At 45.3% G+C, this 17,668-nt stretch overlaps 1 protein-coding gene across 1 annotated transcript in view; it reads left to right on the plus strand.

The window, feature by feature from the left end:
• Positions 1-16,404, plus strand: part of trpm4a (transient receptor potential cation channel, subfamily M, member 4a) — a 92,073-nt gene extending 75,669 nt beyond the window's left edge. Inside the window, exons 27-28 of the mRNA XM_015969238.3 lie at positions 964-1,057; positions 12,730-16,404. Of these exons, the coding sequence (XP_015824724.3) occupies positions 964-1,057; positions 12,730-12,776 (141 nt within the window). The 3' untranslated portion in view covers positions 12,777-16,404. The remainder of the gene's footprint in view (positions 1-963; positions 1,058-12,729) is intronic.
• The last annotated feature ends 1,264 nt before the right edge of the window (positions 16,405-17,668 follow it).

The following is a 17,668-nucleotide window of genomic DNA, read 5'->3' on the forward strand; positions in this document are numbered from 1 at the left end:
TGCCCCAGAACACAGGAACCCCAAGGAGACTGCAGCCAGAAAGGCCCCCGCCCCCCTCGAGAGGCACAGAGGATCGCCCCGGGGGGCCACAACCAGCAGCCGGCAGAGTCCTGGGAGATGTCAGCGGCAAGCCCACAGGCCTGCCCGCAGTCTCCCACCCCCTAGCCGGCCGAGCCCGGGACCCAGTGACCCGGGACCCAGGGGCGACCACCCCCGCCGGGGACCCAGCAGAGCCCAGTGACCCATACTCCACCAGACAGCCACCGGGATTGATCAGGCAGATGCCAAAAATCTTAAACCCCCTGACCCGGGAGCCACGAACACCCAGGCAGACCAAGGCACCGTCAGTATTTGATTTTAGGAATTATGTACCTAAAACAAGTTAATTCAAAAAGTCCCAGTTTGTGATGTCACAAATTGGAAGATTACCACTGAGTTCCCCTGACCTCAGTAATTCTACTCCGAGCTCCTCCCAAATATCTGAGCTTCTCAGCTTATAGTAGCCAGAGCAGATGTGGGGGGATAGCTCCAGTTTGTTTCCTTTGAATGACAGAGCCCTGAAACGATTCATTTTGGAAGGAACTGAAAATGTCTGAGTTCACTTCATGTGGGAGGGATTCAGTTCAAAGAACTTGATAAACATGTTTTGCATCGACTACAGAAGTATTATAACTTGAGAAAATGAAGCATGATACATCCCTTTCAAAGTTAAACACGGAGAGAGAGGAAAACAAGCTTTAAGAGGGTTTGTGGCAGTGTTGGGCTCAGATGGAATTTTGTAGATATGTTTTGAGTCTGTCATGTTTTCCATTTAATAACGGAACTAACAAGAATTTGAGTTAGTTAAATTGACCTAAACCCTACATGAGGATGTACGTGTTGGCATGTGATGTGTCTGGTTTCTGTGCAGCTGTCAGGTCTGTCTGTTCAGCACTCATCTGTCTCTGTCTGTTTGTTCCCCAGCTGGAGTACTGCTGCAACATCCTGTCCTGGATGGCTGAGGCTATGTCCCAAAGTGACGTGGTTAAAGTCAGAAAGCCTGCTCCACTGTTACACGGTACAACCCCTGGTCCTCAGGCCTGCAGCTATTTCATGAAATTAACACTGGTTTGATTATTAATATCATGTAAAATGAGATGTCTTTCAAAAACTGTTGAAGCAATGACAAGGAAACCCTGGAAAAAGGCCCTCCCATCAGAGACGTTTGTGCCAGACTGTAGGAATAAGAGTCTGGAATCTGTGTGATCTTAGAACAGGGAGAGCATGATCTCACAACTAAAACACTCAAAGCTTTACAGATATACAAATACAGGAACTTTTTTTGGATTTGGTTGGTTTCAGACATGATGTTTCAGTTTCATAATCACCCGTGAATCCACCCATTTCCATCCACTTATCCAGAGTCGGATCACGGGAGCAGTAGCCTAAGGCGAGAGGCCCAGACTTCCCTCTCCCCAGCCACTTGGGCCAGCTCCTCCGGGGAAACCCTAAGGCACTCCATGGCTAGCCAAGGGACATAGTCCCTCCAAAGTGTCCTGGGTCTTTCCTTGAGTCTCCTCCCTGTAGGACTTACCTGGAAAGCCTCACCAGAAAGGCATCCTGACCAGATGCCCGAGCCGCTTCAACTGGCTCCTTTCGACATGGAGGATCACCACCCAAAGCTCGTTACCAAAGGTGAGGGTCGGAACTTAGATTGACCGGTAAATCAAGAGCTTTGCCTTCTGGCTCAGCTCTTCACCACGACAGACCGGTACAACGCCCACATCACTGCAGATGCAGCACCAATCCGCCTGTCAATCTCATGCTCCATTTTTTCCTCACTCGTGAACAAGACACCGAGATACCTAAACTCTAAATTCACACTTGGCTGAGAACCGCTTCAGCGAAAGCTGGAGATTACACTCTGATGAAGCCAACAGCAAAAAGCAGACACCTGATCAGTAGGCCACCAAAACAGATCCCCTCAGCACCTTGGTTGCACCTAGAAATCCTGTCCATAAAAGTTATGAACAGAATCGGTGACAATGAGCAGCCTTAATGGAGCCCAACTCTCATTGGAATAAAGCTTGACTTTCTGTTGGCAATGCAGACCAAGCACTAGCACCAGTCATACAGGGACCTAAAAGCCCGTATCAGAGGGCCTGGTACCCAATACTCCCAAAGTACCCCACACAAGGCCCTCCGAGGGACGTGGTCGAGCACCTTCTCCAAATCCACAAAACAATTGTAGATTGGTTGAGCAAACTCTCACGCACCCTCCAGGATCCCCCTGAGGGTATAGGGCTGGTCCAGTGTTGCACAGCCAGGACAAAAACCACATTGCTCCTCCTGAATCCGAGGTTCAACAATCCGATGGACCCTCCTCTCCAGAACCCCTGAATAGACTTTATCAGGGAGGCTCAGAAGTGTGATCCCTCTGTAGTTGGCACACACTCTGAGGTCCCCCCTTTTTAATAGGGGGACCACCACCCCAGTCTGCAAATCCAGTGAAACTGTCAGACATATAAAAAATCTAACAATACTGCATTTACACTTCTTAAACAGTGGAGTTTAGATGCCTTAGTGGTCCTTCATCAAAAAGTGTCTACTTGTTGAAGTGAAACAAATTGTACTTTCACTTTCAGCACAGTGCTTTAAAACAATTGTCAACAACAAACAACAACAAAACAAGATTTAAAACAAGACAGGGAAGATGACAACCTAATGATCAAAGGCAGGGCATTCTAAAGGAGAGGGTGGTCTGCTACTGAAAAATCCCTGTCACCTCTGAGCTTACGTCTCATTCTAGGGACTTTCAGGAGTAGCCTATGAGCCGACCTCAGAGACTGTGCAGGGGAGTAAAAGACAAGTAGCTCTGAGAGGTAACTTGGAGCAAGGCAATGCAGAGATTTAAAAGCCCATAAAAGTACCTTGTAGTGAATTCTATAACGAACAGGCAGCCAGTGAGGCCAAGACAGGAGTAGCGTGTTCCATCTTTGTAATCCCAGTGATCAGATGTGCAGCTGCATTCTGCACCAACTGAAGCTGGGAGAGGTGGGACTGTGAAACACCAAAGTACAAGGAATTACCATAATTTCTGGACTATACAGCACACCTCAATATAAGCCGCACCGGGCTAAAAGCCGCAGATATCTACTGAACTGAAAACTTGGTTTAACTGAACGTAACTGAACTGATCAGTATCAAACAAAACAGAAAAGTTATTGATTAGTTTATTCATCGTCCTCCTGCGCTCTGAAACCACTGAAGTCATCTTCTTCAGTGTCGGAGTTGAACAGCCTCAGAAGAGCTTCGTCACATACTTTTTCTGTGGCGATGTCAGTGTCGCTCTCCGTGTTGCTGTCATCATCCCCGGGTGAAGCTGGGAAAACGTGGTTCAAAGCGTGGGAAAAAGTAGTGGCTTATAGTCCGGAAAATATGGTACATTATGAAGTAATAAATTACCATTTTGACAGCAAGTTTCTTACCTTGGTGATCCTTCTTAGTTGTGTGTCTGAAATCACTCGCAAGCCTTGCAGAACGACTGTGACCTTGAGGTCAAAAGAGACTTCCGCATGCTTCCAGTTCCCTGCTACTATCCCAGAGACAATGCTCTGATTAACAACAGCAAGAACCCAAGGACCAACTGATGAAAACACTTCTTTTAAAAGCCTTTGGGCTGACAGAATCAGAGATTTGATATTGTCTATTTTATCCACAAAGAATCTCAAAAACACTTTGCAAGACATCACAGAGGGCTCAAACCCCACTGTTTGGTGAATATTGAGGATACTATCAATAACATTAATAAGCATTCATGGCCTGTGACGTGCAGATGGTATCACATTTGAGAAATGCACCCTCCTAGCATCTCTCACTGTCTCCTGATAGCAACAAATACAGTCCCTTAGCACCTGAAAAGAGCTCAATGACCTATCATTCTTCCACTTCCTTTCTGCGAGTCAACACCTCCACTTTGATAAGCATGTAGACCCATTCAGCCGTGGCTCCAATCTAGCCTTGGACACCCTAGGCTTCAGTGGAGCCACAGAATCCATCATATAGATGCAGGTAACATGGAGCCAGGAGTTTCGTGCATTCACATCCAATAGGCAGCATTAGGAGGTGCAGGAATTTCATCAAAGGCAGAAGAGAAACAAGTAGCAGTTAAAGGGTTAATAACTCTAACTAGCCGTGGGTATACAGAAGATGTTTATGTTTATTTATTTCGGCAGACACTGTTATCCAAAGCGACTTACAATTTATAACCTGTAGGGCATGTTGTGATCTGTGGGGGAAACCGGAGTACCCGGAGGAAACCCACGCATGTATGGGGAGAACACGCAACTCCACGCAGAAAGGCCACAGCCGAGTTTCGAACCTGCAACCATCGTGCTACGAGGCAACAGTGCTAACAATTGTGCCACCATGCAGAAGATCCCACAGACACATCAGTCATATGAGACAGAAAGTAAACAACACAAGCATGTGGTCTGAGAAAATAACATCACAGATCAACACACCACATGTTTAAAGCAGGTCAAGAATATGACCGTGCTCCTGAAGAAGAAGAAGAAGAAGAAGAAGAAGAAGAAGAAGAAGAAGAAGAAGAAGAAGAAGAAGAAGAAGAAGAAGGTAAGTATCATTTCTGTAGCGCCTCTCAAGAAAAAAAATCACGAGGCCCTTCACAAAAATAAAAAATGTAAAAAATACAAAGAATTTAGAAAATCGTTAAAATATATTTAAAATTAGCAAAAAATAGACAATTGTGATTAAAAATATGTTAAGAAAGAGAGAGAGTGAACAGGCAAGAGGGAAATCAGTGGATCCTGAGGAAGGTGGAATAGGTGGGGAGAGCAGAATAAAGAGAGAGAGGTGAAGAAGGTCATCCAAAAGCCAGCATGAACAGGTGAGTCTTCAGCTGCTTTTTAAAGGAGACCACTGAGTCCATTGATCTCAGGCTCAGGGGGAGAGAGTTCCAGAGTCTGGGGGCCACAGCAGCAGATGATCTGTCACCTTTGACCTTTAGCCTGGTGCTGCACAACCAGTAGGCTTTGATCACTGGACCTCAGGGACCTGCTGGGGGTGTAGGGACTAAGAAGATCACCAATGTAAGATGGTGCTTGTCCACGTAAGGCCCTATAGACCAGAACCAGGATCTTGAAATGAACCCTGAAATTGACTGGCAGCCAGTGAAGCTGGAGGAGAAGCGGGGTGATGTGGGTGTGTTTGGAGGACTTGGTCAGAAGCTGAGCACAGGCATTCTGAACCACCTGTAGACAGTTCAGGGAGGTTCTGCTCAGACACGTGAAAAGAGAGTTACAGTAGTCTAAGCGTGAGGAGATGAATGTGTGGATAACTGTCTCGAGTTCAGAGCGGGACAGAATGGGACTCAGCTTAGCAATGTTCCTGAGATGGAAGAAGGAAGAGCCAACAAGAGAACTGACATGAGAATCCAGGGTGAGAGCTGGGTCAAAGGTCACGCCAAGATTCCTGACGGAAGGTTTGGTGTGAGAAGCAAGCTGACCAAGAGAATCTCTGACTTTGGGAACCAGCTTGTCTGGGGCACAGATGAGGATCTCAGTCTTATCTTCATTCAGCTGAAGAAAGCTCCCACCATCCAGGTTTTAATAGAGTCTAAGCAGGTGTGTAACAGCTGCAGCTTAGACATCTCATGGGGCTTAAAGGAGATGTACAGTTGGATGTCATCTGCATAAAGATGGTAGAAGATTCCTTTGAAGGAGCTCAGGATGTGCTGAAGAGGAAGCAGATAGAGGAGGAAGAGCAGAGGCCCCAGCACAGAACCTTGTGGGACACCATGGGTAAGGGAGGTGGTGGAGGACCTAAACTCCTGCGTTGGGGCACAAACATGCTGCACCAAATAAAGAGTCCACAATTCTCAAGAATACATTCATCATTGGTTTGTCAGGGCAACAAATATAATAACCTTACATAAGCAACCTATTATACTCTGGCAGCACTTAAGCTAAAAGCCCAGCAAACTCTGCCAGAAAGTCCTTGTTATACCCGAGTGGACGATACAGCACCACACACACTACGGGGCCATTACGATCATGTTCAAAATGATGAAATTCAAAACTGCTGAGAGAAAAAGAAGGGCAAAATCGCTTACTTTTAAAAGAGTCCATAAATGCCGTTGCAGTTCCACCACCACACCCTGACATTCGAAACTAATTAAAATAACCCAGAGGCAATCATTCTGAAAAATTGCTAGACTGACTTTCAGGAGACGTCCAAGTCTCAGAGACACAGAGAACATCCAAATCATTGTCTGCTAAGAAGTCCCTGATGATAAAAGTCTTGTTTGATTTAGACCTTGCATTAGCCAGTCCAAACTTAATGGCCAGTCTCGGAGCTGCGGGGAGCCATCCCTAAGTTCGGCCACGGGGCCACAAATTGGCAGCATTACTCTCATGCTGCCAAGGATGGGGGAATAAGTCTGGAGTGGCCTATCCAAACAATCAAAGCCAGCAACAGGAACCAGCCAGGAGCCTAGGGGATTCACCAGACGCCTCGGATCCCTGGATAGTGTAGTGTTGATGATTTGCAGCAGTAGCTCAACAGGTTGAGTGGGTTGTCCCGTAATCGGAAGGTTGCAGGTTCGATCCCGGCTCCGGACAGAGAATTCTGCTGTTGTGTCCTTGGGCAAGACACTTAACCCACCTTGCCTGCTGGTGGTGGTCGGAGGGACCGGTGGCGCCTGTGCTCGGCAGCCTCGCCTCTGTCAGCGCGCCCCAGGGCAGCTGTGGCTACATCGTAGCTCATCCCCACCAGTGTGTGAATGTGTGTGTGAATGGATGAATGATACACTGTAGTGTAAAGCGCTTTGGAGTCCTTACTCTGAGAGGGACTATACAAGTGCGGGTCATTTATCATTTATCATATTTATTAAAATGATCAATAAGATGTGATAATTCCATATAAGTATGAAATATCAATCTGAGTGGTCTTTGAATGTTTAATCAGAAGATTCTAGATACTTTACTTATTCAGGGACCATAAACACACTTTGTATTAATTCAGACAGAGTCAAGTATATAGTTTATAAAAATGAATTTATTTATTTTTCCCTAAACTAATAATTATTTATGACAAGGTATGAATAATGATGTGTAATATAATGGATATGAAGTGATTTAATTTGATGTGTGGAATGCTGCAATGGAAGCTAGATGTTTTAGCAAAAACCTTTCTTTAGTATCTGAGAGAATTTATGGAATCTGGGTTGTAAAGTAAATTTGGCTGTTTATTTGGTAAGCTAGCGATCCATCCATCCATCCATTTCTATCCGCTTATCCGGAGTCGGGCCACGGGGGCAGTAGCCTAAGGCGAGAGGCCCAGACTTCCCTCTCCCTAGCCACTTGGGCCAGCTCCTCCGGGGGAATCCCAAGGCATTCCCTGGCCAGGTGAGAGCCATAGTCCCTCCACCGTGTCCTGGATCTACCTTTAGGTCTCCTCCCAGTTGGACGTGCCTGTAAAACCTCACCAGGGAGGCATCCAGGAAGCATCCTGACCAGATGCCCGAGCCACCTCAACTGGCTCCTCTCGATGTGGAGGAGCAGCGGGTCTACTCCGAGCCCCTCCCGAATGATCAAGCTTCTCACCCTATCTCTAAGGGAGAGCCCAGCCACTCTTCGGAGAAAACTCATGTCAGCCGCTTGTATCCGCGATCTCGTTCTCTCGGTCACCACCCAAAGCTCATGACCATAGGTGAGGGTAGGAACGTAGATCGACCGGTAAATCGAGAGCTTTGCCTTCTGACTCAGCTTTCTAGCTAGAGATCTATTCATGAAAATCATCTGACGCAGTCTGTTGAGTCTATGATACCCTTTTTTGGAGATTTTTGTGCGATCCAGGGGGTCGTGGTGGACACTGCTGGTGGAGTGAACCTCTCGATATCAGGAACCCTTAGATTAGCTCCGATAGGACCCGTTTAGTCTGAGATCTCTCCAGGTCACGACAGGAAGCTGGAATGCTTGTTTGCGTCTAAGGCTGTTGTTGTTGGCTCTTAGAAGAGCTGTTTTGTGTCTGTATCACTCGCAGCGTTGCAGAGAGGCTTTTGACTGGGTGTCAGAAGAGATGGTTTCAAAACTGCTTCTTCCCTGATTTGGCCAAATTGGGAGTCAGCTGGAAACTGAATTGATCGGGAAGTAATTTCTGTTTTATTAAAACCACACTGTTGATAAACTTGGCAGATTTGTCAAATCAGAATTTGACACGTTTGTGGGTTTTATCAAACGTCACACCTTCCTTCAGCTACTCAGAGAGGTTAACTCTTTGTGGGAATGAGAATGTTTTTAAACACTTATGTGAAGTGAATGTTACATATTATAATGTGTACGAGTATATATCTGCACGAATATCAAACTGTATCTCTGGCATATCAAAATGGGTGAAATCCCAGCATCTGCAACTCAACCTCTCTAAAACTGAACTACTTGTCATCCCAGCAAAACCATCCATACAGCACAGTATCTCAATCCAAAATGACTTCCTATCTCTGGCTCCTTCAAAGGCAGTTCAAAATCTGGGTGTTGTGATTGATGAACACCTGAGCTTTAAAGATCATGTTGCCTCTGTTGCTCGTTCCTGCCGCTTTGCGCAGTTTAACATACGAAAGACCAGACCATACCTAACACAACATGCCACCCAGCTCCTGGTGCAATCTACTGTCATCTCCCGCCTCGATTACTGCAATGCCCTTCTAACTGGTCTTCCAGCCTGTACTGTGAGACCTCTTCAAATGGTCCAGAACGCAGCGGCGCGTCTGGTCTTCAATCAGCCAAAAAGAGCACACGTCACCCCTCTGTTCATTGAGCTCTACTGGCTACCGCTAGCAGCACGCATCAAATTCAAATTGCTAACACTAGCATACAAAGTCCGAGATGGTACGGCTCCCATCTACCTGAATCCTCTTGCAAAGCTTACGTCTCGGCCCGGCCGCTCCGGTCATCACAGGATCGTCGGCTAGCAGTGCCTACACCACGCTCAGGACAATCCAGACTCTTCTCATGCATCGTTCCACAAATGTGGAATGACCTTCCAAGCGCTACCAGAACAGGAGCTTCCTTTTCTATTTTCAAGAAACTCCTGAAGACCCTGCTCTTCAGAGAGCATCTTCTAAACTAGCACCCTCCCTGCACCTGTCCCCCCTCTCTACTGTCCACTCCTTGTTCCCTACTCTCCATGACTGATGTCAAGTTGTTGTTGTTATTGTTGTTGTTAGCCTCAAGGGCAACATGCTGATTATCACTTGTAAGTCGCTTTGGACAAAAGCATCTGCTAAATACATAAACATAAACACAAGGGCGTCAGTTTGTTTTCAGAATTGCTGGGGACACTAACCATACACTTGAGTGGGGTTTAAAAATTGCTGGGGACAATATAGGCTAGCACAGGGGTCGGCGGCTCTGTAGCCGCATGCGGCTCTTCCATCCATCTGATGCTCTGTGCTTGTAAAATAATGAATGGATATTTAAATAAAAAGCTTTATATTTTACTGCATTCATTTTACATCTGTATGCTAATTCTAAATTTAAAGATTGTCTGCGTAAACCTGAACAGTTCCGACCCGGTCTTACTGTGAGACCGGGTTGACGCGTCACGCTTGTGCGTAATCATATGCGCTTCCTGAGCTGGAGGATGTCAGATTCTGGGCTTCTCCTCAGCTCCTGGATGTGTCGCCACATTGGAGACAGGAACAAGCACTATTCAGCCAAAGTTTCATAATCAGGGAACATTTTCTAAGTGACAAGTCTCTCTGAGAGACAGGGTTTGGAAAACACTCGCTTCAGTGGGAGGAATCTTCTCACATGCGCTCTGGTTCTGAGAGCCTGGATTTGTATTCTGAACAGTCTAAACATGTTTTTAAAAGAAACGTAAGACAAAAGTGGTACCTGCTCAGTAAAACCACCAACAGGGTGAAAAATATCAAAATATTGTAGGCAGAGACGGGCTACAACTTCTGGATCCACTTTATTTAATCGTTTTATTGATTATCTTTTTATGAAAGATAACTTTGACGTACACGAGCGACCAGGCGCGTTGCAAGATTTTCAAAAGTGTGGGAGATGTTGTCTGTGCCTAAAATAATTTGATGTTATTCACCTTGTTAGTTTAATTTCCATAATAGCGGAGCAGGTGCGAATTTTAGACGCTTCACGCACGTCTCCGTTTTTCACATGTTTAAACTGTTCAGAATACAAATCCAGGATCCGTCTCATTAGATTGGTGTAACTAAAGTTTGTACTGAATGAAACTTTACATTAAACCATGTTGAAGAGAAAAGGATCCGATTAAATCATTTCCCCTCATTTACAGTCACGACGTACAGCGCAGTGCGCGTGGCTCTGGGGTTAATCAAGTTTAGTTGTTTCTCTTTGCAACAATCTTCACAAGAAGGCAAAACAGTTAAATGGCAGGTTACAGATATTTATATTAGACTTTTATTTTGACGGATAAACTCAAGGATGCTGGCTGTTTTGAAAGAATTACCCCGACGCACACTGATGCGCATGGATGAGCTTGGAAAAATGTTCTTTTTATGAAATTATGAAACTTTGGCTGAACAGCGCTTTTTTCCCGTCTCTAATATGGAGACGCATGACGCATCCAGTCTGAGGCAGAATAGCTCTTCAGCTCAGAAAGCACCTGTAGAGACATTTGATCACGCACAAAGTTCATGTGGAGCAGAAGCGGTCGGGCCACGGCAGGTGAAATGTTCCTAGCCTACATGAAGTGAAACTGTTTAATTGTAACATTAATATGTTACTGGACACGCTGGTCTGGTTGGTTAGACCATTGGAAGTGGAAAACACACACACACACACACACACACACACACACACACACACACACCAATTAAAATAATGCTGATAGCATGGACTAGAAGACAGGTGATGGTTATATTTAAATGATGATCAGGCTGCTGTAAAATCTAATCTCAATCCACATCCAGACGGAATAATCCTCTATTCTATTTGCTCTGCTCTTGTCTGGACTGATGTAGCTGACGGTGCGCGCGGGGCGCCTAGTGGCTGTGATGCACATTTTACGCATTTGGAGAGGTGGGCTGGATGCTTTGCGTTTACTGGAAGATGGTCCACTTAACGCACGGGTGTAGACTACATATTAATGACAAATGAATGAAAATTAAATTGTGAGTTTTTACTTCATATTTTAGAAATTAAAATGACGGGGGAACACGTTTATGACGTCTTTTTAAACTAAATTTTCTAGCGCGACCTGCCTGCTTCACTTAAGTCACTGCTTATTAAGGTCCGTCCAAAATTACCGTGGCCCACCCAAAAATGAAAACCTGGCGCCGCGCCAGTTATAAACCTCTGCAAATTGTTGTTCTTCACTTTATCAAACTCAGACTTTGTACAGCTAAATTCAAGATGTAAAATTATGAATTCAGTCGAGCTCTTCCGTCCCTCCCTCTCCTGCTCTCCTGGAAACCCGACATCGGCTGTCAGAAGCGGAGGTGAAGAAGGAGATGAGGCAAACAGAGTGAGTGCGACATAAAGAAACCAGACTAGTGTGGAGGTGAGCAAAACAGCTGGAAAAGTGTGGGCGTTGAATCCCCCACGGGTGCGATGTCCATGCGAGCGACCTGTACCTGCTGCTGTCACCTGGTTGTGAGCAGCCCTCTGCTGTCTGAGGGTAGGCCCCGCCCACAACGCTGCGGCTACTGCGGTGTTGTCTTTACTGTGGGAAACGGGTAATAATGGCTCTTTGATGGGAACAGGTTGCCGATCCCTGGTATAAGATCTGAGCTGGTAAAACAAAAATCCTCATCAGCAGGCTTTTTTGAAAGTGGGGGGGACACAGCTGCCAATCACAAATTTTGCCGGGGACATATCCCCGGCGTCCCCGGTTAAACTGACGCCTATGATATTGACATTGATTAAAGCACAGCTTATTCAAACATTTCATTTAAACATCATGTTCATTCAACACATATGATCATTCCAACTTATAAGTTTTAAAGTCATGTAGGAACTTCAAGGAGTTTGACTTTTCTTTAGAGTGAGGATTCAGCAGTCGCCATGAGGCCTTGACCAAAGATGTTTTGGCTTTGTTGCAGTAGCAAGAACTGGGGCAGTCTTGTTTTGGATTTGGGGCCAAACAGATGGTGGGTTTATGTCTGCAAATGAAAGGCTACTTTCTGGTCAATTTGTCTGTGAAAATTTGACCACTTGGTACGTTACAATAGGAGTATGCCATTAGCCGCGACGAGAAGAGGCAACTGCTTGAACTTTAACCTCATTAGCTTTTCTTCGCTTCCCTCAGCTCTTCCCCTGGCACTGAGAACGTCTCCTCTAGGGCAGAGGCACAGGATCACGGCACTTAAATGCTGGAATTCCAGCCAAATGAGGTGGCAAAGTATCCTGTACAACTTTTATCAGAAGGAATCCCATCTGAAAAACAAAGGTCTAGAAGCGTATTGCAATCAATCACCCGCAGAGAGTCAGCTATGTGGCTCATGAAACAAGAAAACATTTAAACCACAAGCAGAAATTCCAGTGGAAGACGGCTAACTGAACACACTGGCGCTATCTTGTCTCTCTTTTCCCCAGGAGTCTGAAATGAGAGGACCAAAGGCAGAGACTAATATATTAAACCAGAGCTCTTAACATCCAACACCGTTAAACAGAGTGGGTACAGACTGGGTTGGGTGTTGTTCCCTGTTCCTGTCCCTAAATCCTGTTTTTATTGTTGTTGTAGATCCGACTCTGAAGAGCTCCAGGCTGACCCCGATCCAGGATCACTAAGCCACGAGGGATTAAGTCACCAGCTCCAGATCACATGCTCATCTCAAACCTGCAGTCTGACTAGAATCATTAATAAATAACTCTGACCAACATCCCCATCCCAACCCGACTCATCACGTCTTCACCACGAGCCACCAGGATTCACCCTCACAAGGAGAAGCTCCACATTATCATACACCTGTTTACAAAGGACCAGTCACTCAGGGCTGCAAACAGTTGATTGTTGTTGTTTTGTGTTTTTTAGGCCCGAGCAGTGAAGCTGCGAAGGCCTATTGTATCTGCTCCGTTTATTATTATTATTTATTATTATTATTATTATTTTTTTTCTTCCGCGTCTTTGGGTGGCCTTTAGGGGGTCTTAGCATATCCAAAAACTCACCAAATTCTGGCCCAATATAGAAAGTGCGTGAAATTTACGTATTTCACTGGCGATATGAAAGTTCATAAAAAAGTGGCTGAACAGCGCCCTCTAGAAAGTGAAAAATACCCCTCTCCATAAAGCTTAGTTTATCGTACAGTTATGAAATTTGGTTTACTTGTAGTACTCAACAGTCCGCACAGAAAAGTCTCTTGCAACCATGGTCAATATCAAACAGGAAGTCGGCCATTTTGGGTTGAAATGGAGATTTTTAGCCGTTTTGGCCATTTCTAGGGTCTACATTTGGTTGAACAGTTTGGTCATTTTTCGCACGATTGTCTCAAAAATAGTGTACTATCGAACAGAAGCGATGGACGGTTCAAATGAGAAAATAAAATTGACTTTTCGTAAATACTGAAGGGGCGGGGCCAGACCTCAAAGTTCGAGCACTCGCCAAAAAAATTCAAATTGCTATAATTTCATAAATGAAAGAATTAGAGTTAAAGTAACTTTCTATGGATAATTGTCATCGCCCCCCGAAGACAAATGAATGGTCGATTGATGATGTCACAAAAGCCCCGCCCCCTCAGGACTTAAAAGGTCAAGTTTTACTGGGAAATTTTCCAAAATTCGCCCTTTCGAATAATCAGCCCAAATTTGTAGCAGTTAACTGAAGAGAAGGTGCCGTTGCTTGGCGTCACTTTATGGGTGTTTTTTGCAGAAGGTGGGGCAATGGCGGCGCGGCGAAGTCAGGAGTACCGCTTAGGCCTTACGTTTGCCTCCCATTTCGTCATTTCTAGAGATATCGCCACGACACTTCTTGGGAGACATCCTAGTCCGGCCCCCAAAAGAATCTGATGTGAACATCTGGTGGGCGTGGCCTATTTTCTGAAATAGCGCCCCCTAGGACCATTAAAACTGTCAGCCCCAAGCCATGCTTTGACTGAGGAGTATGAGATTTGGTACACTAATGTGGTGTCTCAGGACCTACAAAAATGTCTCTTGGAGCCAAGTGCAAAGTCGCACAGGAAGTCGGCCATTTTGGTCCAAGTACTCGATTTAGTGGTTTTTGCACACGTTGTTTGGAGAGTGATGCTCCATCACCCTTTTCACCAATCACCTTCAAACATCTGCTATACACTCTTAAGACATAGAAGAAAAAATTCAACCGTCGGATTTTAAATAAGTATAAAGGTGTGGGCGTGGCTAAGCCTCAAACTTTGACTTGTCGCCACGCCACTCTTTTTTTCACAGCTCCCTATTGGACTCCTTTTACTCAATCACCAGCAATCACTGGCACATAGCAGCAGACAAGTTGAGGTCACTTGGTGTATAGTACTGGCAGGTTTCGAATAAAGGCGGGGCTTTGGGAGCATGGCGAAATTCGCCATCACGCCATGGAAATACGTTTGTCTCTCATTTCTTCAATCATTGTGACATCGCCACACAATTTCTGATGAGTGATCCTACTCTGACCCCTAATAGAAAAGGACAGCTGAAGTTTGTGGGCGTGGCCTATTTTCTGAAATAGCGCCCCCTATGACCATTAAAACTGTCAGCCCCAAGCCATGCTTTGACTGAGGAACACGAAATTTGGCACACTAATGTGGTGTCTCAGGACCTACAAAAAAGTCTCTTGGAGCTAAGTGCAAAGTCGCACAGGAAGTCGGCCATTTTGGTCCAAGTACTCGATTTAGTGGTTTTCGCACACATTGTTTGGAGAGTGTTGCACAATCGCCCTTTTCACCAATCGCCTTCAAACTTCTGCTACATACTCTTAAGACAAAGGGGGAAAAATTCAACCATCGGATTTCAAATAAGTATAAAGGTGTGGGCGTGGCTAAGCCTCAAACTTTGACCTTTCGCCATTACATTCCTTGACTTAACAACTCCCATGTGCATGATCAGATCTATATCAAACTGTGTCTGTGTGATCATTGACCACAACTCAAGACAATGACAATGTGGACAGCTGACATCACCTAAGCCCCGCCCCCTGACTACAGGAAGTTGATTTTTTCATGGTGAAATGCCCATATTTGTCCCTCTAATTTAGTGAACATGACACTAAGGTCATGCACTGTCTTCATGATGTTGTAATGACCATTCAGATCTGCTAGCTTTTCAGAAAGGGAGGGGATTTGATGCCATGGCGAATTCTGGCGTGACGCTGTGACCTTACGTTTGACTGTAACTTCCACAAACAGCCTCCGATTTGCCCGAGACTGAACATCACATCACCAGTGTGGTAAAGATAGAGTATCTCCTAGTGGTGAGACGTGTAATGGTGGGCTCAGAGGGGATGCTGAGTCAGGGTGAGGTGTGGACGAGGAGGCCGTTCACGGTTTCTGGTGTCGGGTTGGTTGACTTTCTGTTCTGCCAGACGTGCCCTGGTGCCCCCGGCTGCCGGACAGGATGGAGAAGCGCGGAGCTGGGTTTGGAGAGGGTCGGGGATGGAGGGTAGGGGGTGCGGAAGGAGGGCGAGCAGCTTCGCTGCGAGGGCCGAACGACGCTGCTTGCAGCTTTAATTTGTTTTGTTTTTTGTTTTTGTTTTGTTTTTTTGCTTTATTAGAAAGCAATATTTTCTAAAGTGTTTTGTAATTACAGCTATAAAACATTGCTACCAATATGAGTGTCTTTTAAATATCTGCTGTAAGACATTTGTCCCTGCTGCTGCTGCTGCTGCAGGATCACAGCCTTCACCAGAGCGCCCGCTGAGCTAACTCAAGCTACGTCAGCCTCCGTCTGAAGGAGAAAAGGGTGACTTGGAGCTTCCAGTCTGTCTAATCACCCCAGACAGGTGTTTGTTCTGTACTGAAAGGAACGCCAGTACCATGATGGTCCACGGACACGACACTGACTGGGCTGCTGAATGCGAAGGGACGTCCGCTCCCTCTCTGGATCTTCATTCTGAATTGTTTCCTTATGGTTCTTAGAACATCTTCTGAACAGAAAACGTTAAACCTGTTAGACCTGAAATTTTCATCCATGTTTTTATGTTGGTTTTTTATAAAACTTTGTAGACTATATGTCAAATGATGTGTGTTTGGGGATTTAGAATATTTGGCTTGTATCTTGTATGGCCAATGAAAAAGGGATGTGATAATAAAACTGTAACTGGTGAGTGATTAGAAACCTGACAGGTTAATTCTGTAACAAACATACCAGTATGTACACTGTTGATCCCAAAGCTGCATATTCTAAAGGAAATTAATTATTTGAATAATTCTGAGTGAATCAGAAATAAAATAATGACCGCTTGCATTGAAAGTAGGTAAAACTGGTCATCTCTAATAGTTCTGCAGTGGAAACCAGCCCGCTGTGACTTATACGGGTGTTGCTTTGAGACACTTAAAATCGCTTCAGACTCATCAAAGCTTCCATGGCATCACCACCTTTATTCAACAACACTCAACATGGCAGTGGAGTGGGTTTAGGCGCTGATCGGTGCTTCTCACCCGCAGAGAGAAAACCAGATCGGTCAGAGTAAAATCATGATTGTTCTACTGAAATCTCCCTGATAAAATGTTTTAGATCCTTGTTTAGTCTTAAGGTTACAAAGCTCTTCAACAATAGGTGATCCAGCCAGGAGGATGGGGCTGTTCCCAACAACCCCATCAGCATGAAGGAAAACTGTTCTCTTTTTCTGAGAAAAAATCCTTATTTTATGGGGTTTTTCTTAGTAAATTCCACCTGTTGTTCCTTTTTTGCACACAACCCAGCCACTAAAACACTGACAAGAATTCTGATTAATTTAGAATTGTGTTTTCAATGTTGTTCATAAACAAAAAATGTGAAACACTGACAATAATAACACACCCACCCCACATCAGTATTTATTCATTCTATCAACTTGCACATCTAGCCTGAGCAGCATTTGGCCACTCTTTCTTAAGCCCAGATCACACACAGGATTGTTCATGTCAAACTGTGAGGACTCCAGAAAGGTGGCACACTACGGCGCAAGATTTCTCTGAGCCAGGCTGCACGACGTCTTTTTCCAGCAGGACACACTAAGGCCTAGTCCACACGTAGCCGGGGGTTTTTAAAAACGAATATCCGCCCCTCCAAAAACTTGCATCCACACCACCGCGTTTTAAAAGAAAACTCTGTCCACACGTACCCGGATAAATACGTTGTTAAGGACATGCCAGGCCTGTAGGCGGCAGTACTTCCCCCGTTCTTAACCATGTCCTTCGTCTGTGGTCTTCCGCAAGGAGCAGTAATTCCGCTTGTAAACACAAACAAGCAAAAAGCGCTTGGAAAACTGATAAAGCGAGCGCAGCTCTGAGGGCATCCATGCTCTCGGCTAGTGTAAACACAGGTCGCACACGTGATGTCAGCATTTTTTGTCGTGGAAAGTGACGTTGCGGACCTTAAAACTCCGGTTATGTCCGTCCACACGCAGACACCCAAAACGGAGAAAACGCAGATCTTCACTTTGGCCGGAGTCTTTAAGAAGATCCGTTTTCGTGTGAAAAAACTCCGTTTTCGTGTGGATGACAGGCCAAAACGTAGAAAAATGTCTACGTTT

Source organism: Nothobranchius furzeri, chromosome 18, assembly GCF_043380555.1.
Source record: "Nothobranchius furzeri strain GRZ-AD chromosome 18, NfurGRZ-RIMD1, whole genome shotgun sequence".
Lineage (NCBI taxonomy): Eukaryota > Metazoa > Chordata > Actinopteri > Cyprinodontiformes > Nothobranchiidae > Nothobranchius > Nothobranchius furzeri.